Source organism: Camelus dromedarius, chromosome 1, assembly GCF_036321535.1.
Source record: "Camelus dromedarius isolate mCamDro1 chromosome 1, mCamDro1.pat, whole genome shotgun sequence".
In the NCBI taxonomy this organism is placed as follows: domain Eukaryota; kingdom Metazoa; phylum Chordata; class Mammalia; order Artiodactyla; family Camelidae; genus Camelus; species Camelus dromedarius.
The window spans coordinates 81,900,549-81,927,047 of record NC_087436.1 but is presented as its reverse complement, the minus strand read 5'-3'; the positions used below and the strand labels follow the sequence as shown (position 1 = coordinate 81,927,047).

General features: G+C 34.4%; 1 protein-coding gene across 11 annotated transcripts in view; it reads right to left on the bottom strand.

Moving 5' to 3' along the window:
* Positions 1-26,499, bottom strand: part of PTPN13 (protein tyrosine phosphatase non-receptor type 13) — a 179,621-nt gene that overhangs the window by 105,007 nt on the left and 48,115 nt on the right. For all 11 annotated transcript variants that reach the window (XM_064486104.1, XM_064486111.1, XM_010983122.3 and 8 more), the window contains exons 3-5: positions 11,685-11,863; positions 6,166-6,231; positions 3,832-4,017 (exon numbers count right to left, since the gene is read on the bottom strand). In XM_064486104.1, coding sequence (XP_064342174.1) covers positions 3,832-4,017; positions 6,166-6,231; positions 11,685-11,863 — 431 coding nt within the window. The remainder of the gene's footprint in view (positions 1-3,831; positions 4,018-6,165; positions 6,232-11,684; positions 11,864-26,499) is intronic.

The window sequence follows — 26,499 nt, the reverse complement described above, 5'->3', positions numbered from 1 at the left end:
GTTTTCATGGAAATTACCTACAGAATGACACTAGTTAGATAATTTGTGAAGTGTGTAACATTCAAGTAAAAACATTCTACGTTTGCTATTATTAATACATACTCCTTGGATAAGGTCTGTCCAATTCATCCTCAAAAAATAAAAGGTAAGAAACAGTTATCAAAGAGTAATCTGCTAACTAGGGCCAAAGTAGTTAAAATAAAGTAGTTAAAATGAGTTCCATTTCAAAACAGCAAACTTCAAGTGTTCTTTTTTTCTAAACTGATAACTATATTCATCTCTCAGGTTTGATTGTAATTTTAAAACCATGCTAATTCTGATATAATAAAGCTTTCTCCTGATTGTAACTATGCATTGAGAGTACTGATTTAAATTATTTTCAAAAGTAATTTTCTAGACTTTGCCTGCCAGAAATTATATTTGAGAAATGCTTTAAACTAAATGGACATACTGAAGGATGACAAATTTAAATCAATTTTGAGACTTATTTAGAACAAAATGTTTAAGTAGTCTTAAACTTTAATTACTTAAACTGAGGGTCCTTGTTTAATATAGCACGTCAAATTAGGTCAAATTCCACATTACAAGGGGTGAAATGTTAGACAGAATACTGAGTTTATTCAAATGATCAATTTGAGTAGAAACTTTAAGAAATAAGTGGAAGAAGAGAAAACGGTGAGGAGAAATTACTTAAATCTGGCACCATAAGCAAGCATACATATCTGCTTGCACACATACACCTTTTAATATTCCTCCATTTGTGAAACTTGTGTAAGTATGAATTAAAAATCCATTTAAGGTAGTATATTCAAGGTATTATGCTTCCTAGTAAGAAGACCTAAATGGAAATATTTCTGAAATGATGCCATCATTTAAATTACATAAATGATATTAATCTAGACTGTACTATATTGTCAGTAAGTGAAGAGATACTATCCCGTATCTTTGAGAATTCCTGCGTTGACACTATTAGTAATAATAGCTGTCATTTATTGAGTGATTACTATAAGGCAGGCACTACCTTAAGTGCTTACATATTTTACATTATTTAATCTTGAAAAAGCCTCATGTGGCATATATTATTATTATCCTTATATTACAATAAAGGGAGAAATAGTAAGAAAACTCTAAGGACCTTGAAGAAGCTTACCAACATTGAAATAATTATCTTCACCAGCGTTAAGTAACGTGGGTGGTACAATTCCTATTTTACAGATAAGTAAAACTGAAGTCAAAGATGTTAAACATTAAACAGTGGAAGAACCAGGACAAGTAAGCTGGCCTGCTGACTTTTACTCTATGCTAATTAATTTTAAGGAAGTAGGATTACGGTCCCTTGCAATGGATTTCACACTGAGTGAAAGACTAACGCATTCTGTCAGCTACTGCAGGCAACAGCAGCTTCAGAGAAGCAGAGGGGCTAACGGCACAGACTTTGGTGTCACAGAGATCCAGATTCCAGTCATGTCTCTGCCATTTACCACGTGTGTGATCATGGGCAAGTTATTTAATCATTCTGAGCTTCATAATCTCATCTTCATTTTAGAGACACTCTCTTTTAACCTGCGGTTGTTATGATGAATAAATGTGAAAAAGCACATAGGTCACACAGTGCAGTGCCTGGCACAAAGTAAACACTTAAAAAATAGTAGCTGTCAGAGTTACTTCTGTCCAATGATGTTCAAGAGACTAGTAAGAGCAATGGAAAGATGAGAGGAGCATTATTATTTGTTCTTAGAAACCTGCCCCTAGAAAGGTGGGCTTTCTATATGCCAATTCAAGTTGACCTTTCTGTTCATCCTCCCACTAAACAACCCCTCAGCATACCCCACGTCAAACTTTTTACTGTTCCTCAAACATCCTGCTCTTTCCCATTTCACAGCATTTCTCCAAGTTTACTTCCCTCTACCTGGATTACTCTTTCTATGTCGGCTGCAGGATCTAGTTCAAAGTTTTATTTTGCAATATGGTCATTACTTGTATTCTTTCTCCTCAAACTCTCATTGCTTTTAACGATTTTACTGCTACCTTTCATACCTTTCTTTGCATTTTTTAATTAAGCACATGGTTGCAGAACTTTAAATATGAGCTCTTAGAAGACAGAGCAAATATTTTATTTAAATTTATATCTCCTACAGTGTTAGCACAGGTTACAATGTAGATGAGCAATAAAAAGTTACTGTAATAAACAGAACTAAACACTAAACTTAAAGGGATGGAGACCTCTTATCTAATTTAGGCAATTACTGGATGGATAATAGAATTTCACAGAGGAGTATTTCTTCATGGAAAGACCAAAGAAAAAAATATTTCCAGCAATTTTACTATAGCAGTAAAATCAGCAAACAGGACCAAAGTCTTAGAGGAAGTATGATGTAATAAGATTCTTGCACTGATAGATAGCTTTGTGAGTCTCAACTTCTTCATTCATAAAGTGAAGGAGTTAGTATACAGATCAACATTTCTCAAAGGGAGTTTTACATAACATTAGTATTATGGGAAGATCTGTGAAAAAAGGCCCAAATAAGTTTGAGAAATGTTTCACCTGCATGCCTATCCCTCTTGAAGGTTAGTAACACAATGCAGTGTAAGGCTCTAAGAAGTTGTGCAGTGAAAATGTATTTAATTTCCCTTAAGTAGTTTTCCCTCATGTTTATTTGATCATAAGGATTTTTTTAAACAAAAGATATTTGAAAATATGCAGGAAACTTCGGCCTAATAAAGAGTTTTCATAGGTCTTTAGTGGCTTTACCTTTATTCAAAAGAAAAATCACATGTAGGAATATAAACAAATAAATCAAACAGAATTGGAGCAGCTCTAATTAAAGAGGGAAAATAAGCAGCCAAGAACCGCCTTCACTCACTCAGCCTCTACTACCTGCATTCCTGTCACTCCAAAACCACAAGGGGCTCCACGGGGTGCATTTTACAAACCACTCGCCTAGAAGACTAGAGGAGTCTGTTTCGTGGAACTTGGATATACCTCTGTCAGCCATATGACATCCTGGGTAAGATGGCAGAACCAAACCCCTAGGAATGAGGACTTAAGAGGAAGCCAGCAAGAATCCTGCATGACAGTGGCAAATCCACAGTCCACACAAAGCAGAGGGACTCAGGCACGATACCCGAAAGGGTAAGAGCAGAAAAAGTTTAGATCTAGACCACATATCAAAAAACCAAGGAGTACCCAAACTAGAGCAAATACGATGCTATATAACTTAAGGAGTGCAGAGGTGGGGCTATTAGATACACAGTTTGTTATTCCTGGGATGCTTCATATCCAAGACAAGAGGAAAATGGAGGAGTCCTGGTCTTGCGGCAATCTAGCATGCTTCCCCTTTATATACCAGGTGTCAATGTCTGAGGAAGGTGGGGAGGGTCCAGACTAACAAATGGGTAAGAAAGAGGTATAAAGCAATAGAAAGTGAATTTAAGTAATTCTGAAACCCATTCTGCATGTCCATACGATTTTCACAACAGATAGAACCACTTACTGAGAGCTCCATGAAAAGATGTAAGAAAAGAGGCAAGAAGACATTCTCAGCTCTAACATGCTGTGATTCTCTGATACTTGCCAGAATAAAGTTCTTTAATTAAAAAAAAAAAAAGGACTAACTCTCATAAAATCTAGGAGACTAAATTATTGCACTGGGCTTCTAAATTTTAAGTACTGTTTCAAATAAGCAATTAACATTAGAACATGAAATTCCATCTCCTGCTCCTAGTCTTAACTGAGAAAATGCCAGCCATATAGCATCTTTAAAGAAAATTTTGTGAAATGCTACTAAATTTTAAAATATGACTATATGCACTATCAGAATTGTAGCTTACCCCGGAAAGATTTCCCAGAACCAGTTTTACCAACTGTTTCACGTAGGAAAATGAAGGTGCACAATTGCTATTCCTGATGTGGGCACTGCAAGCATCCAGGACAGTCCGAACAGAAACCCGGGCGTAAATAACATCCTCGCACATTCCAAGCAGTATGCTGTTGAGATGATCTCCAAGCTTAATAGGCTGAATACAAAGCAAGAAAAGGTCATGTTGATAAAGTGTGAGTAAATCTAACTAACATGAGATAAGCTATTCCAAGAGTCACACAAACCACACCCAACATATTTCAAATTCAAATGAATTCCTGATCTAGTAGCATATATATTTTTACTGCATTTTATCTTTTCATAATCCAAAAAAACTATTAGCAGAAGATGGTTAACATCTATCTTTCCCAGATAAGAAGTATTATAAAAAAAACTCTGGGTTTTTTGTTATGATAAAGAAATGGAATTTTTTTTGGTTATTCAAGTATTTTAGTAAGCAGTTTATATATATACATTATTTTGAGGAATTAAATAATTTCCTAACATTCCGTAAACAATGTGTTTGATATAACTTGACACTCTCATGATAAATTAGAAGAGATTTCAAATATTGCAATGACTCAAGGTTATTTAAATATAAGTTTTCATTATGCTGGTGAAACAAAAGCCAGATTGTGAGATCTTTTTTAAATTAGTTGACATAATTTATGGAATATTATATCTAAATATCCAATAAGCATACCAAGAAACGCAAATTTAAACCATAAAAAGAAGCCACTACAGACTCAATAGAATGGCTAAAAATAAAGAGATTGATAATATTGAAGTGGTGGTGAGGCAGAGAGCATTGCTGATGGGAGTCTGCACTGGTACATCCACTTTGGTTTAAAAATACACTTTCCCTGTGAGTCTTCCCTTCCACTTCTCATCCATTTGGGTATTATGCCATCCTTTAGAGCTCATCTTAGATGCAACGCCCTTTAATAAACCTATCCTAACTCTCCAAGTCTAGCTAGAGGCTCCTACTCTGGTTTTTCATAGCATCCTCCATTTTCCCCAACACAGAATTCTTCACAATGCAGTGTAATTGGTTATTTAGTTGTCTGATTCCATGAATGGATTCTACAGGCCTGGGACATTATATTCCTAGTGTCTGGTATTAAAGTCTGACATAAGGTAGGTGCTTAGTAAATATTTCTGGGTTAATATTAAATATTTCCCAAAAATGATTATGATTTCTGATAGTAAAATAGAAGTAAAAGTTTATACTTCCCTTCCAATTTATACATTACAAATGTATGACTTCATTTTCAGTTACCACAAAAGAGAAAGTATTAATTATAGGCTGTGATTACATTTTACGTGTGAGTTAAGTTTGTATAGAATATGACACCAATATTTCCAGCAATAATTTAGCTTTCTCACTGACATTTGTAGAACTGAAACTGAGGACAGAAAGTAAATACACAGTATTTTTCATGATATAAAATGAAACCAAACCAAGTTGAAGACTATCATTCATCTTTCATGGATCTTAATATGGCTGAATTTTAGAATAAAAGCCTAAAATGCTTATTGCTTCTTAATTTGATAAACACACACATACTCCTCGTTATTTTTGTTTTGAGTTCTAAATGGCTAAAATAAAACTTAATTCTGTATGCTATATCTTTGATGAACTAGAGTTATTTTTAAATCTTTGATTATTATTTACTACTGTTAATGTACTACTTTTTGATTACATATTTATTACCATGTTTATATTGTGTCTTCAGGAAGCAGTTACTTTAGAAAATAAAGACTAGAAGCAGCCTAGTGATCACCAGAGCCTAAGACCCCATAAAGCTTTACCTTAGTATGTGTCTGCTGCCGCAGGGGCAGGGAAGTATGATTTTGAAGTGACAAAAGAACAAAGTAATGAAGTATAAACTCTACAGAGATATAGAGCTACTATGCCTACAGTTTTTGCATCAAGAAAGGTTATCACTTTCTGTTCAAGAATGAATCACCATAGACATTTACAATCCCTCTTTATCAGTCATTAACTTTGAAGAAACAAAGTGGACTCTCACTTCTCTTGCTATAATTTTGAAGAGGCTACTACACCGCACAGACTGAATAGTTGAGACACGGGCACTGACTGCTATAATTCTAAAAATAGTAAAAGAAAAATAATTCCTTTAGTATTTTATTATTATCTCATTCTGAGAGTGTAACATTATTAATGTGAACAACCAGTATAGAAATGCTGGTGTGCCTGACAACACACTGTAAAACACATATAAATACATGGAAGAGCTTTTGAAAGGGTGGAAAGTTGTACAGATGTGATGACTTGACTTACTTGGCTTTGAGGTACTTCATGATCAGCTCCCCAATACAATGTCATTCCAAGAGAATAAATATGGATCTAGGAACAGAATTTTTAAAAAATCATTTTATGGTAAAAATTTAATTTAGCAAGTACTATATATTCATAACTTTTTCCTCCAAAGATAGTATAACAAATGATTTGAGAAGATTATCATTTCATATTTTGCATAAATGTATGTGAGAACTTAAAACAGAAAATAAGACTGGAAATTATCAGAACAGACTTTCCCCCCCATCACTATGGGTAATCATTTTTGCTAACAGTATAAAAAATGTTTTTTAAATGTGAGGCCTTTTGAAAATGTGTTCACATGTGCGGTTCTTTGAAGTCCAGCCCGTCACTATGAGTAATCATTTTTATTATTTTATTTATTTTAAAGCTTCCATATGCAAACTCAAGCAAATATGTATAATCTTATTTGCTCCTTCTTTTACAAAAGGTAAGAACTTTAAAAAATTACTCAGCAATTTGCAGTTTTAATTTAACAAGAGAGGTATTTCCATGCCAGTGCTTAGATAAGATTTCATTCTTTTTACTTCTGAATAGAACTCCATTTTGTGACTACAGCATTGTTTATTTAACCAGTCTGTTATTAATGGGCAATTAGAATTTTACTAAACTTTTGCTATTATAAATAATGTTTTAGCAAACAGCCTTGTTGATAATGTCATTTAGCACAAGCAGGTACTCCTCTTTAATTGACTCCCTGAGGTCATGGTTAAAAGAGTAAATCACCTGTAGTTTTGATACATTTTCTTAGATTCTTCCCCACAGAAGTTGTATCATTTTGCATTTCTACCAGCAAGGTATGAGAGGTTTTTTCACAAGATTTATCCACAGAATGTGTTATGAAGTTTTGGATTTTTGCCAAACTGAGAGAAAAAACAAATCTCTTTGCAGTTTTGACTAGCATTTTTCTTATTAAGAATGGACAGGGCAGTAGATGGAGAAAAGGGTCAGAAAAGATTCCTTTTTCATTGTTTGTTTGCTTCTTAAAGATTGGAAAAATGACAACATATTTTATGCTGGTAGGAATGATCCAACAGGGAAAAGTGGAAATGCAGGGGAGACAGGAGACGGTTGACAGAACACTTGAGTAGGTGGGAGGAGATGATAGCTACTGCACAAATGAAGCAGTTAGCTTTACAGAAGCACAGACAGTTCTGAAGTAAGGAAGCAAAGAATATGAAAATTTATGTGGATAATCTAGCTGTGGAATCCTGGGAGAAGTCTTTCCTGATTGCTTCTATTTTTTTAACCCTGTGAAACAGGAAGCAAGATGATCAGATGAAAGTAAGGAGAGTTACTCCTCGTAAGTAATCATTTTCCATTTTTCCTCCTGTTAAGAGAGATTGAGAGCTAGACTTCTAGCCCATCTCTACTAATGCTGCATAATCTTACCATGTACATTTTTTGCACCAGTCTTACTCCAGTGTCATCTTATTTTCTTGTCCTTATTTTTATTTTGCTCTTAATTTCTCACCTGTATTTTTTAATCTGACAAACTGTCTTAAATCTTCTTTAGAAATAGGTTGAGGTAAATACAAATAAAATTGGGCATCCTTTTCATCTTACAGCACTTTAATCTATTCCTAACATTGCCTCCTAAATTATTCCTAAATTACAGACTAGAAAAAGTTGTTCCTCTTTTCAAATACTGTCATGGCTCCCAATTTTCAAAAGTCCAAATTCTTTATGATACGCAAGACTCACTCTGACCTGCCTCTATCTCCATTTTCCAGGCAGATTTTAAAGTATTCTTTCTATTATCACTCCTTCTCCTATCACAACAGAAAAACCTCAGAACCACTAAATAATTCTCTATTGGCAAAATAAATCTTTCTCTTTCCAAGCTTTTCTTGAGCAGTTCTTTCTACTAGGAATTTCTTTCTTCATCGGTCAATAAAAGTTCTACCTATTATCGGTAGTCCAGAGATGATGTTATCTGTTACAAATGCTATATACATTTTCTCAAAAAGGATAAAGCTTCCTCTCTTATATGATAGTTATGACTTATATATATTGTTAATAACAGTTAACTAACACTACCTGTAATATAGTCAAGATGTGTCCTTGTTTGTCTTCCTTGAGGGAGCCTTTTTCACACATCTTAATATCCTTGATAACAATTAACAGAGCACTTGAACACAGCAGATATTCAATACATGCCTGCTGAATTCAATTAAATGTGCATGAAGGTCAAGACAGCATGCCGCAGGCTATTTGTATCATGTTTCTGTTTAGACTTCAAAGAACCGCACATGTGAACACCTTTTCAAAAGGCCTCATATATGAAAAACATTTTTTATACCGTTAGCAAAAATGATTAATTGCATACTCATATATACAAAAATTTTGATTTGTAATCCTTTGAGATACTGGCAGTAATTTAAGACTCTTTATTATATTTACTTCTCAGTATGCTAAATGAGTTATATATTAATAATTTTATACATAACTATATACAATTAATAACATCATTCCTAAAATGAGGATATACAATTATACATTTGCTGGTCATTTATGTAGATAGTGTAATGATTAATTCTATGTGTCAACTTGACTGGACCAGGGGATGCCTTGATTTTTAGTCAAACATTATTCTGGGTGTTTTCGTGAGAGTGTTTTTGGATGAAAGTCACATTTAAATTGGTTAACTGAGCAAGATAGATTGCTCTCCCCAATGTAGGTGGTCATCATCCAATCATTTGAAGGCCTGAGTAGAACAAAATGGTTTACCACTACCCCCCGCCCCAACCCCAGGTATGAAAGAATTCTTTCTGCCTGACTGCCTTCAGACTAGGACATCAGCTGTTTGTTGCCTTTGGACTTGATCTGAAACATCAACTCTTTCTGGGTCCCCAGCCTGCTGGTCTTCAGAGTACACCACCAGTTCTCCTGGTTCTCAGACTAGAACTGCAGCATTGGCTCTCCTGGGGCTTCAGCTTGCTGACTCACCTTGCAGATCTTGGAGCTTATCAGCTTCCATAATTATATGAGCTAATAAATCTCTCTTTATACATACATACAAACTCATACACACACACATATATCATACTGATCCTGTTTCTCTGAAGACCTCTGCTTAATACATATAGATATGAATTATCTACATATAGGAAAAACATGCAGAAATGATAATTGCCATTTTATTAGGATAGTGCTTTATGGGTTCGAAACTTTTAATCTTTTATAAATCATTTAAAATTTTGTTAAAGGAATAACTCCACGTATGTCAGATCTTTGTTAAAATAATACATAATAATATCTGGTACCTAATATTAGAAAAATATTAATATTTGAGAAAAAGTTCTTAAAGAATACAAAGAAAAATGCTTCCCTTTTACATTTATCCCAAAATCACCTATAGAGTAAAAGTGGACAATACTTCCATACACATTATTGATAAGTTAAGAGTTTCTACTTTTGGCATAGCCTGAAGAGACTAGGCAGAAAGAAGAGCAGTGATGCCAAGGTGAAATTAAGTTTATACAGTAACACTGCCATTCACTGACAGCACGTAGTTCATCTAGTTGATAAACAGCAGTAAATGGGTTTCGGTTTAGTTACACACATTGTGCAGAAAGAAGGTCATACAACGAATGATCATTCAGAAATAGGCAAGTATCTGGCCTTCATGTTTTCCTTTGCTTTTTATTTAATTAGAAAAAAAGGAGACTACAATGGCCCATGTAGTCCAACTGACAAGTACCTTCTGTTAAAGATCAGCAAGCCCAAGGCCTAAAAGAAATCAGGCATTAGAAGTTTAAAAAGTGCTTTTGATCTACCTCTCACTTCTATTACATATTTATTTAACTTCCAGAGGAATTTTTGGTTTTGTGATCTTTGCCTAGGCCCTATTTGTATCAAAGTTCTTGGTACTTACCTGTTCCTGACGGACAGCACAGAGAAAATCTATTCCCTGCCCTTAGCATAGTAGCCTAACAAGCCAGGATGGTTTCTTGTAAAGTGGGTGCTTTTGATAATGATGATTCATACACAGGGGTCCATGAAAAGATAAAGACACTGGTTCTCAGAAGACAGCATTTATAGAAGAGCTAGTTAGCTATCCAATTAGCCATTCAACATTTTTTCTAAAAGTCACTAAGCTGGAGATTGTGGTAAGATACAAATATCTCATCCTGGTATCAATAACAATACTATCATATACTAACGTATAAGCATATTAATAGCAAGCATGTACATAATGTTTACTGTGTGTCAAGCTTACACTATATACTTTAGCTCATTCAATGTTACAGAGGGGGAAGTAACTTGTCTGAGGTCACATAGCTAGATAAGTGCTGGAAGCAGAAATAAGAGTTAGGAGATTATGATAGGAGTTCAAGAGAATGGAAATGAGAACATGACCATAGCCCTGGCAACAGGGCTGAAGAGGAAGAGATTAGAATGGCTGGACTTGAGAAATTCAGGCACCTAAGGGGATATGTAGGAAGGGAGGAGTCAGAGACACAGATTAAAAAAAAAGTAACATGGAAAGAATGGAGGTCAGGGACATAATATAACTCAAGGGGAACGGAAATATGTTTTTGTCTTTACAGTTACAATGGGCTGGGATGTAAACTCTGTGAGTGCAAGGACTTTGTCCTCTTTATCACTTTATCCCAGGACCTAGGACAGCACTCAACATGTAATGGTAGTACATAAGACTTAGTGAGTGCTTACTCTGTGCTGAGTACTGTTCTAAGCACTTTACAAGTATTACCTTATTTAGCTTTCTGCTCTATACCAGTGGTTCTCAAGATGTTATCTGCCAACCAGCAGCATCAGCAGCATCTGGGAACTTGAGAGAAAAGCAAGTTCTCAGATCCCACTCCAGACCTACTGAATGGGAGATTATGGAGGTAGCACCCTGCCATCTGTGTTTTAGCAAGCCCATCAGGTGATTCTGATGCATGATCAAGTCTGAGAACCACTGCTCTATGCCCTACCTGCCATTTAGATCTTGCTTTGAATTCTGGACATATACACATAAGTGAGATTGGTGGATCACATGATAGTTGTATTTTTAATTTTTTTTGAGGAAACTCCATATTGTTTTCCATAATGCCTATGCTGTTATACATTCCCAAAACACAGTATACAAAAGTTATAATTTCTCTGCATCCTCGTCAACACTTGCTATTTTCTGTTCTTTTGATAGTGGTCATCCTAGTGGGCGTGAGGTAATATGTCTACAACTCTCACAAAAATTTTCAATTACATGTTGGACTCTGGGACTAGATAGTCCTGGAATTTATTCTTTAGTGACTCACGGAGTGCCTGTCATATAACAAGTATACTTGTCAAATTTGTGGATAAATGAATAAACAAATGGGAAGGAGGGGAGAAAGGATGGGTTAATAAGATCTAACATAGAATAAGCATGGTATAGTGTGGTTAAGGGCATTTGGTCTTTTTTAAACAAGTTCATTTGAGGCCCCTACACCAAAATAAAAAACACAATCAAGCAAAAAAGACTACATTACCTTTTCAACATCGGCGAGAGAAGTTAGTGACTGATTTTGAAGAACCTCTGGTGCAGTGAATGCTCGAAGATCCTGATTGGAAATATTTTCATCTGTAAATGACACGCTACCAGATGGCAGCAACAGCAGAGACCACGGAGAAATGATGAAGCCAAGGGCAGCAGGATCAGCTATGCTTACTGGTTTGTAACCACACAGAATAAAAAGAAAAAAGAAAGATAACTACTTAAAACCATAACCAGAGGAACACTTATATGAATTTCCCAGCATATTCATATATATGTTAATATAAAGCTACATACACCAAATCAACATGTTACAAAAAAAAGTGGGTTTTATATAGCTATTACTGCGCGTGTTACTAACAACGATGCCTTGATTGGGCTTAATCTTTCAAAACTTAGATGGTAGAGCTTAGAAACTAGAAACAGAGAACTTTCATTGTCAGTCATAAGAATTAAACTTGGTACAAATACTTTATCACAGTGATATAGAGATATGAATAAAGATCAAAAGTTCTTTTTTTTTCCAGTGGATTGTGGATTCCTTTAAAGATTTAGTGAAAACTATGGTCAAGAGACCATTTCAAGACAACTGCCCATAAACAAAACCCTGTGGACAAAGGTGTTCATGGATCTCTTTTCAGCCCGTTAAAGGACCCAGGTTAAGATCCCCTGATTTAGACTATGCTGTTCTGAAACTGACAGAAAGACATTCCTTTGATAATTCATCAGATTTAGAATTAGTAAAATTTCCAGCTACACTGAAAGTCTCTTTTTTGCTCAATATGTATATTTGTCTGAATTTGAGTTCTGTCTTGTTTGCACTTGTTCATTATTTCAGGCAGCTTCTGTGCTACCACAGGTGATCAATGAGGTCTCTAACTTTGTTTTGTTTTAATATTTGCCTGTGCGGGTGCCTAAGAGCTCCATTTAAGAGTACTACCCCGCCCCCCAAAAGTCCTTAGATTTCAGCAGGTTTCCTTCAAAAATAAAGCTACACATTAGGCTCAATAAAACAGACTTATTAGAGAGAATTTTATTTTGTCCTCCCACTTCAAAAGGAAATTAATATAGGTTTTAAGGTAAATGCTAAATGAACTGACTTACAGACTGAAGAAATCTCTATAGGAAAGTCACAAAAGGCCTCTGACTGCCAGTGCATTATTATTCAGTCTGAATGGGTTATACTGCTCTCTCTATAAGTCAAATCACAAGAAACTGACAGAAGTCTATGGGACAGGTATCAAACATACAATATCTATGATTTCCTAAAAACAACTTTTAACTTTTATTAGAAGTGAGCCATCCATTCTTTCTTTTTAACCTCTACCTATGGTTAATATTCTGATCATCAGAATTAATACAAGAGTAAAGTAATGGACCTGGAGATCATCATTCTAAGTGAAGTAAGAAAGAGAAAGAAGAATACCATATGATATCACTCGTTTGTAGAATCTAAAAAAAGAAAAAAAGAGACACTAATGAACTCATCTACAAAACACAGACTTAGTAAACAATCTTATGGTTTTGGAGGGGAAAGAGCGTGGGAAGGGATAAATTTCGGAGTTCAAGATTTGCAAATATTAACTACTATATAAAAATAGATAAAAAATAAATTTCTTCTGTATAGCACAGGGAACTATGTTTAATATCTCAAAATAACCTTTAATGAAAAAGATTATAAAAATGAAAATATATGCATGACTGGGACATTATGCTGTATACCAGAAATTGACACATTGTAACTGACTACTTCAATAAAAATAAATACATTTTAAAAAAATCCTAAAAAATGTAAACTATTAACATTCATTACTCCTTTGAAGATGAAAAAGCCAGCTATATGTTCTCTTGCATTCTTATGAATTTGAAACACATCTTTAATAACTGTGTCAAGGAAGAAAAACATGTTTGAATGCATCTTTTAATCAGCCAGCATCTTATGTTGCCCTGAAGCCAAGTTACAGACTAGTGATCCTCATATTCCTACCCAACCACCTATCAGGCTGCTAAAAACATGACTCAATTCTCATGACAAAATATGTTTCAGTGAACCATCACAGCTCATAAGCCTAGGTATACTGTTGTCTTTCATGGCTACTTTACACATTTTCTGTTAAAAACTTCTTGGGTCTTTCACACACAAATACCACAAAATCCAGCCAGAGAAGAACTCCAATGTGGCAGAATAATATTATCTTTGCTGAAGGATGCTATTCAGAATATTGAGATTTTACATAATCTAACATTTTACATAATGTCACAGACATTAGAAAACTGTCTACAAACAATTCCTTTCAAAATAGCAACTAAAGAGAACAAATATGAGGAGACCAATCCAGAAGGCAATGCACTAACATCTGGTATGAGATGGTGATGCCCTGGAACCACAGCGGTGGCAGCAGAGGTAGTGAGAACCTGCTGGCACCTGAAAATGTTGTGGAGGTAATGCCAACAAGAGACTGGGTGTGCCGTGAAAGAAAATGGGGAATCAAGATGACTCCAAGACTTTGGTTTCAGTAACAGAAAGGATGGAGTGTCATCAACGGAGGCTGAGAAGACTGCAGGACAGGTTGCTGAGGTAGGGGCCAGAAGACAGTGGTAGGAATTAGAACTTTACTTTGGGACAGATTAAGTTTTAGGTCTTTGTTAGAGGTTCAAATGGAGGTGTTGAGAAGTCAGTTGGATTTCAAGTTTGGGAGAAAGGTTTAAACTGGAGATACATTTGGGGAGTTACTGGCCTAACAGACGGTATCAAAGGCCTTGTGACTGGATGAGAAGACCAAAAAGTGAGTTAAAACAGAAAAGAAATGAAGGACAAGGACTGTGCCCTGGGATACTCCATCATTAAGACCAACTGCTGCCTTTTTTTCCTGCTTGTTGTTCTCCTGGGCATCCAGACAAGCAAGGCGCTGCAATCTCCCTCTCACATTTCTCCTCTCACTCATCAGTGCCAGTCTCCACCTCACCATTTTAATTAATTATTTTTACTGGCTTTTCTATCCAGCTCCCCAGCATCCAATCCTGAACCTCAGAGAGGAGGCTTGGATTCTAACACTTGTGTCTAGTTCTTCTCAGCCTTATTTGGGGACAGACTATGATTTCCGGTATACCTGTTACCACCTGAATTTATAAATCATTAGAGGTCACAGCTAACACAGAAGCATGAACATCACCCTGAAGTCTAAATGCTGTGTCCTGTTCTGCCATTCTGGATGCTCGTATCCATTCAGACCAGAAAAGGGCTTGCTACACTTCTCCTCACCCCAAGCCACAGACTAACTCTACCCACTCTGTGACAGGGCAGCACAGAACAGAAAGTGGTGAAGGTGAAAGTAACCCCTAATTGCTGATCACTCTGAAATTAAGAGATTCAGTCACTCACCAGCACAATCAAGGTCATCAAAATCACTGCTCTGGTAAGAACTGTATCTTTCAACTTTTGCTTTACACAGTAGGCTTCTGTTTATTTGTTTTTACTGAACAGCTGAAGTATACCATTCTTTTAAGCCCTAAGCATATTTAAACATAATGTTCTCAAAATTTTAAGTCATTTGCTCATAGAGTCCACAGTATTACTGAGGAGATAAAATGTACTCATAAATAAGTACAAGATGGAAAGCATAAGGCATCTGAGAGAGAAAAAAGAATACAAAAGGGAATTTAGAGGAAAGCAAAATTACTTCACTTCCAATGAAGAGAGAATTAATTTCTTTTTTTTTTTTATATGTAGCCCATTAAGATGAGTAAGATTTTTCTGTGGTTAAAGGGGAGATTCCAAAGAGAAGAAACAGCCAAAGCAAAGGCAAGGAAATTATTAAATTTGTACAAGGAACAGCAAAGGAACGATGGAGAACAGTAAGAAACAGAATTGCTAAGGTGGGTCATATTTTTGCTTGTTTAAAAAGACACGTACAAAAAAAAGACAAATATTTTTGCTGTTTTCTAATGTGATTCTTAAATCTCTTGTAATAAAGCTAAAGCAGCTGTGACAACAAACTACATTGCTTTCAAATTTCCAAAACACACACATGCCATTTAAGTACTGCATTCTTTAGAAAATAAGCCACAAAATATATTTTTCAATAATTATAAAGGTTATGTAAACCTTCAAGTGAGGAAATTAAGAGTTATCGCTCGCATCAGTCAAATTTGCCCTCCTTGTCTAACTAAAAGGAAGGAATTTAAAACAAATGTATTCATAATCCTTCAAAGAATGCTAACAAAAGAATATTTAAAAATGGAATTTCAGAAGCTTGTAATTTGGTGTCCCATAATGTTTTAGTTGTACGATGACTGTACTCAAGAATGCTATTATTATGAAAGAGTAAATCTGATGTGAACTGATTCCAGTACTCAAGAGATTCTACTTATAGACCTTTACCAACATTCCACAGAAAAAGTTGCTTCATCAAAATTTCAAGCAGTTAGAGGCAAAGTTAGAAATAAGCAGAAATCTGATATGCAAAGAAACATCTTAGAGCTTCTTCCCAATGTTCCTTTAAACTAAGACCCCATGTACACATTCCTCCCTCCAGCCCAAGGGAATCTTACCATGTCCTTTCGGATGTCCCCTTCATTTTATTTTTTGGCCCTCCATTATGGTATAAAAATTAGAGAAATGACCTTATCATGTCATTGGTAAGGCAAAACTAATCAAAAGTATCAGGAAATCATTTATAGACTTAGAACAACAATGATATGGTTTTGACCTGAAAAGTTAAATATTAGAGTGCTTGGCAAAAATCTATGCAGAGGCCACTGTTTCAAACTCTGAAGGATTTGATGAAGTTATTCTATGATACAGAATTCTCTCAAAAATTCAGTTCATAAGTGCAATATATATATATATATACACACACACACACACATATATATATGCAGTGTTAAATAATCATTGGGTATAACAATGCACAAACAGAATAAAAAATGTGGTGTAGAGTATTTCCCCTCTATTTTAACATTTTCTTGACAGTAAAGCTTTGTGATAAATTAAGATTCACTGGAAATTAAAGTCTATTCTCCAAATTGATTCCCAATTAAATTTTTAATTCCTCATACATTTTGTTACTAATTTTTAAAACTTCAGTTTCTCTAATACGAAATGCCAATCCCTTTTTGAAAATAAAATTGTGTATTATTATTGGAATTAAGATATCTGTATAATGTAAACTGATAACGATAATCTCTTCAAAGACATTTTACATCATGCAAATTTCCTTGATGTAGCCAATCATTCAATAGCATTGAATAAACCCCTTTAAGACTTTGGTCCTCAAGAACTTAGATTCTGATGTGGTAGTTCCCAGACTCTGCTAAGCTCACTCAGGAGACTTGGAAAGGTATCAGACAAACTGCCAGCTTCATTTCATCCCTTTAAATATCTGACTTCATTAATTTAGTATTTGGTCTCATTTAATTAAGAAAGACAGTAATGTGTAATATCAGGAGTGCAGACCGAAGCCAGAATCTCTGGGTTCATATTCTAGGTTTGACCTTTATAGCTTACATTGCGATCTTAAATAAATTACTTAGTCTCCCTGTGCCTCAATTTCCTCATCTGGATAGATAAGGCTGTTGTGAGGAATCATGGCAAAAGCATTTAGAAGTGTTCCCGGCACACAGTAAGTACAATACAAAGGTACTAGCTATTATTATTTAATAAAACTTTTTCTCTGAAGATACCAGATGTAGACAATACATCTAAGAAAAGGTTTTACTTAAGTTTATCTTCAATCACCTATTTAACTTTTCCCCGCAATGGAAGACAAGGAGCATACCATACATGATAAGTACTGTTTCAGAATAACAGATCAACTTCCCAAATTGCCCTATTTTAGATCTTTGGGAATTTGCAGGGCACTTCTTCCCTAAATGTCATATTAGAAATATAGAAGATTTAAGGCACAAAGTATCCTAAACCACTAATTTTTTCTTCAGTTCTTGGGAAATATACTTTCTATAAGTGTTCTACTTATTACATGAACAGATCCTAAATTTAGAAAAATTAGTTTAAAATTTTACAATCAAGGCAGTTTGTACTTATTGAGTAACTACATGTGTGAAATTGGTTTTACTGTACCTAGTCATGATCTTTAGGTATAACATGAATTATTAGATGAAGAAATCTATTTGAATGTACACTTAACAACTACAAGATCAGCATCAAGTTTTAGAAAATTTTATTTGTAAAAGAACCGAAAGCATTCTGATGGCAAAAAATTATGCAAACTTCTTATTCCAAATTGATATGAGTGTTTCTTCACTAGAAAAGGAAAGACACTTTTATTTCTTACTGATGACATTTACTCATACACATTCTTTTCCTTTTTTCCTTCCTTCCTCCCTTTCCCCCTTTCTTTCTTTCACTACACACATGCAAGCCACTTATCCAAACCACAACCACTGGAACCTTGGTATGACCACTCATCAGTTAGGCTTCTAATAGTTTTGTTTTGTTATGTACTTGCAAGACTTGAGAGAATTCCAAACCATGTATCTTGGTAACAAGACACTAATGAGATCTGAGTTTAACAAGAGTGATATATAGGCAATCTGTATTACTAAAACTAAATTGATTATGACTGAAAGCAACAGGGCTTAAATGGCTGGACAATATGGATCTCTAAGAATTTGTCCTCTTTTTCAGCAAACCTCCGTGGCCACCTGATCCAAGCAGCAGCAAAGAAATAATAGCAGTTCTTTCCCCTTGTTCCTTGCATTCTTATCATACTCTGAGGAAATTGTTTATTCCTTTATTCCTTTGATGCATTCAGTTCCTCCTCTCAGATTTCCCTTGGTGTTCACCTTTCCCACAACCTTCTTTATCCTCTATAAAAACTGCACACCCCAAAATTACATGCCAAAATACTGAACAAAAATGCTTTTGTGACTCTGTTTTCACATACTTTTTCCAGAATATAAGTGGTTTAAGAATAGGAACTATAAACTTCCTAAGATCAGGTACAACACCATTATGATAATACAGTTGTAATACTTGAAAAAAAATGAATTTGTTTACAATTCTAACTCTAGACCACTGGTCCATGCCTGTTCCTTCTGCCCTGCTCTATGACAATAGCTTATCAATTTACATTTTGCTGGTTCTCCAAAAAGGTTATTTTGAATACCTATTATGAAGAAAAACAAAGTTTTCTTTCAACTTTCAAATACTAGGAATGCTAAATTATTCTCCAAGCAAATACTCTGGCTCTTTATTCTCCAGTCTTTATTACTTGTAGTTACACTTTCAAGTAGGATTCAAAGGAAGTGCCAGCTTTGTTAACTGGAATACTGCAACAAACTTATTTACAAAGTATCTGCCTTTGAGGGCTTCGGGGTAATTAAGAAAGCACAGAGGCCTCCTGTCTCCTAAGTCACAGGACTTTCTGTGTGATTTCTGGAGACAAGGCTCAGGATTCTACACAGTGTTTTCTAAAAGCTTCCTGGGGATCCGGATGGGCATACCAGCCTACCCAACACACAAGTAAGAACCAGTATCTTTATTAGAGACTATAAAAGGATAGCATAGTTCAACCAAGGTGCACTTGACCTTGTACCTGCCCCATTTTTATGTCAACTAACCGATACTTTAGAATATCATGAGGATAAACAAGTTTCTTCTGTAAAGCACAGGGGACTTATATTCAATATCTTGCAATAACCTATAATGAAAAAGAATATGAAAGCGAATATATGTATGTATATGTATGACTGAAACATTATACTGTACACAAGAAACTGATAGATTGTAAACTGACTATACTTCAATAAAAAAATAATGAAAATATGGTAAGACAGAGTATGTACAACTCTATATCCTTCTCTAATGCTTTAAATTTTTTTCCACTTACAAAGTCACAAATGAGGCATTTTACAAGAGATATGGCAAGACAGAAAGTGTTACGAGTAACTATTTTATCCAAATTGTAATAAAGTCATTTTGTATTAGAAAGGCAGAATGACTACCAGAAATAATTTTAGACTAGAAGTGAGACCTAAATAGTTCTTTTCTATTTATAAGAAAGAAAAGATGAATAAACAGCACCAAACTAAGTATATCATTGACTACACATTTAGAAATAAATTGCCTTATCCAGCTAATAAAATTATTTTTATTTGGCTTTTTTCTATCTTGTTCCCAAAGTAAAGCAAACTACAAATGAACTTCCAATGCATTTTATTTCTTTCCTGACACTTCCTATAAATCCAATAAACAACTATATCGTCTCAAGCCTTGGGGTGAGTGCCTTTGATCTCCTCCGCACTGTCTGCTATGTGAATGTGGCATTAAGCATACAACCAGTACCTAGACGAGATCCTGGGATTAATATAAATTTTTATTTCCCCAAGGAGGGTCCAAACTTTGAGAGTAAAACTTTTTCTTATAATATTTTAGGCTGCAGACTTCTAAAAGGCAAATCTGCTTGAAGGTGGTTTCTTTCTCAAAATGCACCTATCATATCTTGTTTGACTACCCCATCCAAGCAGCTGTAAAAATGTTTCATCTTGAATGGTATAGTCTATTTAAAAACCTGCCTTCATTGTTAGTTTAACAATTTTGTCTAAGCAATTTCAGAACCAAGAGCTAAGTTTCTTAAAACACTGGCATTTCTGTTGCCACTTAACAACTTCGTAACAGCCTCTGTGGATCACACATCTGCCATATTACATTTTGTTAGACAAAATAAACTATAATTGAGGTAACTAGCAATAGAAATAAGTTATATGGTAAAGACCCTTTATAAAGCAGCAGGTTTTGGGGTTTCCCCCTCCAATACAGACAAAGTTTCAAGTTAAAGGAGTTCTTCCACCCCTGCTAGCTACATAAAACCAGGGCAGGGGTGGAAGGGGAATACAAAATTTAAGACGATGAACTCAGCAACTTTTCTCTTTACTTTCAAGGACCTGGAATTTATACAAAGACTGAAAAACCAATAAATATCAAGGGTGACTGTCATTTATTTCATTTTTGGAGAACTGGATGAAAAGGTCAATGAAAATGAATGATTTTTAGTTTCCAGAAGGAAGGAAATACACAGTGTTCCAGAGAGGACTTGCCTTTATGATGACATGATTCCACATAACCATGATTTGTAGCTGCTTATGAAAAATATTTTTGTTATCACAAATGCCATTCTCTGCAGCTCTTTAGCTATTACCCTCCTATTTACATTTTAAAGAAAGTTTCCTTTCCAAAGGGGAAGGGATGCTTATTTGAGTGGTAAACTATTCTATTTTTCAAAAAGCAGTATTAGGATATATTTCCTGTAAAAATGTTAACCATGACTAATACACATCACCCCAAGAAAGAAAAAAATCTTAACCTGTTACTAAATGACACAAGGCATAAAATTCCATTCTGATTTCTATATATGAGAAAAGAAATATGAGAAGTAATTATAAAATGTTTTATTTAAAAAGCTTAGTTACATAATGTGGAAAAAATCTTAGTCAGAATGTTGAGTAAAATGAGTCATATTCACTAAAGAATTCACACAGTATGGTTTTATTTATATAATGTTTAAAATCAGATTGCTTACAAACCTATCCATGTGATATGTCATAATAATGATTACTCTTGGTAACCAAGAACCGATTAGGAGGAAGGATGAGCGGGCCATCCTGGGTGCTGGAAATGTTCTCTATCTTGATCTAGGTGGTGGTTCTCTATGCGTGTGCACATTCACAAAATTCATCAGGCTGTACAATTAGGAATAATGCTTTTAAGCCATACATGGAAACAGTCTAAATGTCCATCAACAGATGACTGGATAAAGAAGATGCAGTATATTTATACAATGGAATACTATTCAGCCATAAAAACCAACAACATAATGCCATTTGCAGCAACATGGATGTCCCTGGAGAATGTCATTCTAAGTGAAGTAAGCCAGAAAGAGAAAGGAAAATACCATATGAGATCACTCATATGTGTAATCTTAAAAAAAAAAAAAAAAAGAACATAAATACAAAACAGAAACAGACTCATAGACATAGAATACAAACTTGTGGTTGCCAAGGGGGAGGGGTGTGGGAAGGGACAGACTGGGATTTCAAAGTGTAGAATAGATAAACAAGATTATACTGCACAGCACAGGGAAATATATACAAGATCTTACGGTAGCTCACAGTGAAAAAAAAGTGACAATGAATATATATATATTCATGTATAACTGAAAAATTGTGCTCTACACTGGAATTTGACACAACACTGTAAAATGACTATAACTCAATAAAAAATGTTTAAAAAAAGAAAAGAATAATGTTTTTAGTGAGGGAGGGTATAGCTCAGTGGCAGGGTGCCTGCTTAACATGCTCATCGTTCTGGGTTCAAGCGCCAGTACCACCATTAAAAATAAGTAAATAAACCTAATTACCCCCCCAACAATAATAATAACATTAAAAATGTTTTAAAAAAAGAATAATGCTCTGTACTATATACATTATACCTCAATAGTTTTAAAAAATCCTTCTAAGTATTAAATTAAAACACTAAATACAGTAACATTACATTTGTCAGCAAGAATGGAGCTTCAAGCATAACCTGCAACTTTCTCCTCTAAATATATGGCTCTTTGAATTTAGAAAATGGCCTGTTGTCTACAGCCAGAGAATTTCAAATCAAAACACGTGTACTGACAGATTATGTGTGGGGGAGAGGTGGCACACTGCAAGTGCTTCATGTTCTTGTTAAACCCTCATTATTCGTTTCAAGAATGCTAGATATTAAATTAATGTCATGTTTTATAGTTTGTTTCCAGGGAACATGTTCGGTAATTTTATCCGGTTCAAACACATTTAACTTGAAGAACCTGTTAACTCTGGCCTTGCAAAGGCAGGGCAAGATGTGGCATGTCAAAGACAACTAATACACCCTGTTAATCAAGAAAATTATGGTCGTAAATAATTAGGAATGTAATATAAAGAGACTAGTTAGGATCTGTTCTTTTAAATTTGCATAGGCTATACAAAGATTTACTCAAAAGCTTTTAATCCACAAAAACTTCTGTATTTCTTATAAAGTCTTAAAAAACCAAACCAATTAGGAAGGCAATTTGAAGTTCAGTGCTTTGTCTCCCTTTTCCTGCATTAAGTGAGTTACTCTCCTTTGGTTCCATCAGACTGGAAGTTTCACATTTTCTTTTTGTTTTGTGATTATCCTTACAAACTTTAAGGATATTTGACTATGCAAACTCCAAAGTCAAAAAACCTGCCATTCTCATGAATAGATTCAAACCTTTAAGCTGTTTTTTAACTCCTATCACCTATCCCAGCCTAATTTTATTAATTTATTCATAATTTTTAATTTGACAACACTATTATTGATGTTTTATACAGCCAAACTTACTTAGATTTACCATCAAGTTATTGAATTCTTTTGCTTTCACTCCTTCCTGAAGCTTTCTTCTTCCATCAAAGTTCCCTTCTTCCTGAAATACACCTTTTAGTAATTTCCTCAGTGAGGGTTTGTTGATGGTAAATCCACCAAGTTTTCGTCTGAAAATGTTGATCTTTTTATTGAACCACATTAGGAGGACATTAAATTCTATCTGCACACTTCAGAATGGTAGTTGTTACCCACATATGGCTTTTAAGAACTTGAAATGTGGCTAACATAACTGAAGAAGTGAATTTTAAATTTATTTTAATTTAAATTTTAAAATGAATACTTAATCAATTAATGGAAAACTTTAAAAAGTATGCATGGAACAACTTGAGTACATAAACCCCACCTTTTCATCAGTACATTTCATGAAATCTAAATATTTTTGAAGAAATTGAGAGTCTGAAGTGAGATGTGTTGTGAGTGTAAAACAGATTTTTACTCAGTATTAAAAAGTGTACTTATTAATATCTTATACTGATTACATATTAAAATATTTTAATACACTGGATTAAGTACAATATACTATTAATTGCATCTAGTTCGTTTTAACCTTTTCGTAATGAGTCTCCTAGGTAATTCAAAATTATATGTTTTATGCATATTACATTTCCATTAGACAGTATTGTTCTAGGTTGAATTACATTCTTTATTTTTTCTTTTAAAAATAATTTTGAAGTATTCTTATAGCAGTTTTAAGATGATATTCTATCAAATTATGATTCCACTGTTGCTGTTAAGAGGTCTGCTATTAGCCTAATTGTTTTTTCTCTTTGTGTCTTTCTGATTGATTTAAACATCTCTTTATTTGTTGTGTCCTCTACTTCCAAATCCATGAATCTAGGTGTGAATATATTTCTATTTATTTTGACTGTGACTGAAGTTTCTAGAATATGAGGACATATATATTTCACCAATTCTCAAAAATTCTCAGCCATTACATTTCCACTTACTGTTCTGCCTCCCATTCTCTCTGGTTTTCCTTCTGGAACTCATATTAGAGGTACGTTGGACCTTCTCATTCAATCCTCCATGAACCTGAAGTTCCTTACACTTTTAATATCTAGGTGATCTTTTCATCACTGTTGTCTAATTTTCTCTTTAAAAAGAAAAGAGAATCTATATAATCTGTTGTTTAAGATCTCCACTGGGGTCCTAAATCCCAGTTACTGTGTATTTCATTTCTAGATGTTTCATTTAATTTTTTTTTTTTCATTCTGTCTGCCTTAACTTGCTAGGGCTGCCATTATAAATACCACAGACTAGGTGGCTTCAACAATGTAAGTTTATTTTCACACAGTTCTGGGGTGCAGAAGTCCAAGAGCAAGGTCCCAGCAAGGTTGGTTTCCTCCAAGGCCTTTATCCTTGCCTTGTAGGTGGCCATCTCCCTGTGTCTCCACATGGTCTTCCCTCTGTGCGTCTGTCCTAATTTCCCCTTCTTGTAAGGATACCAGTCATACTGAATTAGGGCCTGCTCTAATATCCTCATTTTAACTTTAATTACCTCTTTAAAGACCCTACCCTCATATACAGTCATATTTTGAGGTACTGGCAGTTAGGACTTCAACACGACTTTTGGGAGAACAGAATGCAGCTTGTAACACTGCCCATAACACTGGGTTATTCCTCCAGCCTTGTTCTTTTTCTTCAGTATTGCTTTGGCAATTCTGGGTCTTTTGTGATTCCATATAAATGGGCCTTGAGTTTTCTTTGGGAGACATTTAAAAATATATATTCAATCATCTTAACAGATAGAGGGCAATCCAAGTTGTCTACTTTTTCTTGGTGAGCTTTGGTAGTGTCTGTTAAAGTATGCATTTCATGTAAGTTGTTGAATTTTTTCAATAATACTGTTTATAAATTTCCCTTATTCGTCTCTATAGAATCTGAAATGATGTCACTTTTGCCACCTGTTATTGTTTTTCTAAACATCTTGTTGCTATGCTCACAGGGAAGCTATCAATTTTAAAACTTTACTGTCATGTATACATAAAATGATTTCATAGTTCTAAATAGGTATTGCTCATAATGACCTTAAAATAGTTACACTACCTGCTCTCTGGAACCTCATCAATATTTGTTTTACAAAACACAGTAAGAAATGCAACAAGATCTTCTCAGTTTTCCAAGGACACTTCCTGGTAACTGAATTTTTTTAATGTAGACAATGAACCTTGCTTGTTTTTTTTAGCACTTCTGTTTATCAAAATACTTTATTCTTTACCTCTTTAATTAACTAATTTCACTAATTGTTACTCTATTTATTAAACAAGGAACCAGAAATAACTACAGATAATGGGATTTTTATGGGATTTATATCCTTGCCTAAGTAAGAGAGATTGGGTCTTTTCCTCTGATTAGTTATGAAGAGGCAATTTTAGAAACAACCAGTCAACCACTCTAATACCTTAAAATCCCATAGACAAAAGATCTGTTTTATCCAAAGATTAAATTTTCACTATTAAAAAAAAAGTCATTGTCATGGGCAACTAATATAATTTTAAGTTAAATTTCCCAAGGCAGCAGTAATTCCATTTCTAAAAATTATCCAGAATGCATGTGAAAATAGCATCATATTTTATTATTTAGGACCACTGAGCCCCTGCATGAGTACGTCCATGATGTAAAAGCTAAAATCTTAAGTATGTATACATTTTTAGACATAAGCTATGCTTTTCCAATCAGTTAATAAGACGGACCAAAATGCCTATAATTAGAAAGTCATGATATGAGACGACCGTTAATGAAATTCCTCCAGAACTTTTATTTCAATGATCATAATTAATCTCCTAATTAAAGACAGCATCCCCTTAGTGAGGAAAAAAAAGTAAAATTCAGCTATCTACTATTTACAAGAGATACCTAAATCACAATACAGATATTTCAAAATGAAGGAAGGATAAAAGATACACTAGGTAAATGGCAAGGAAAAGGAAGCAGAGGTAGCAATATTAAGAGCAGAGAAACAAATTTATGGCAACGAGTAGTTAAAAAAAAAAAAGGGAAAAGGCTTATTTTATAATGATTAAAGATTCAGTCCACTTAAATTAGTCATTAGCCATTATATGCATCACATAAAACAGCACAAAAACATATGATGACAGCAGTAAGAAGACTGACACAACATCAGCATGGGGAGAATTTTAACTATCCTTAAGAATTTGACACAGCAAGCATACAAATAAGGATATAGAAGAAAGTTTTAAAAGCACAAACATTGACAAGCTTAAGTTACACCTTAGAAACAGAAAATAAACATTCTTTTCAAATACCAACAGAATAATACAAAAATAGACCATGTACATAGCCACAACAAAATCTCAAAAAAAATCCTCAAAGTAATCACACAGATCATATTTTAATAATCACAAGACAATAAAACTAAGGAACTTATAACAAAAGGAGAACCACTTACCATGATTGCCAT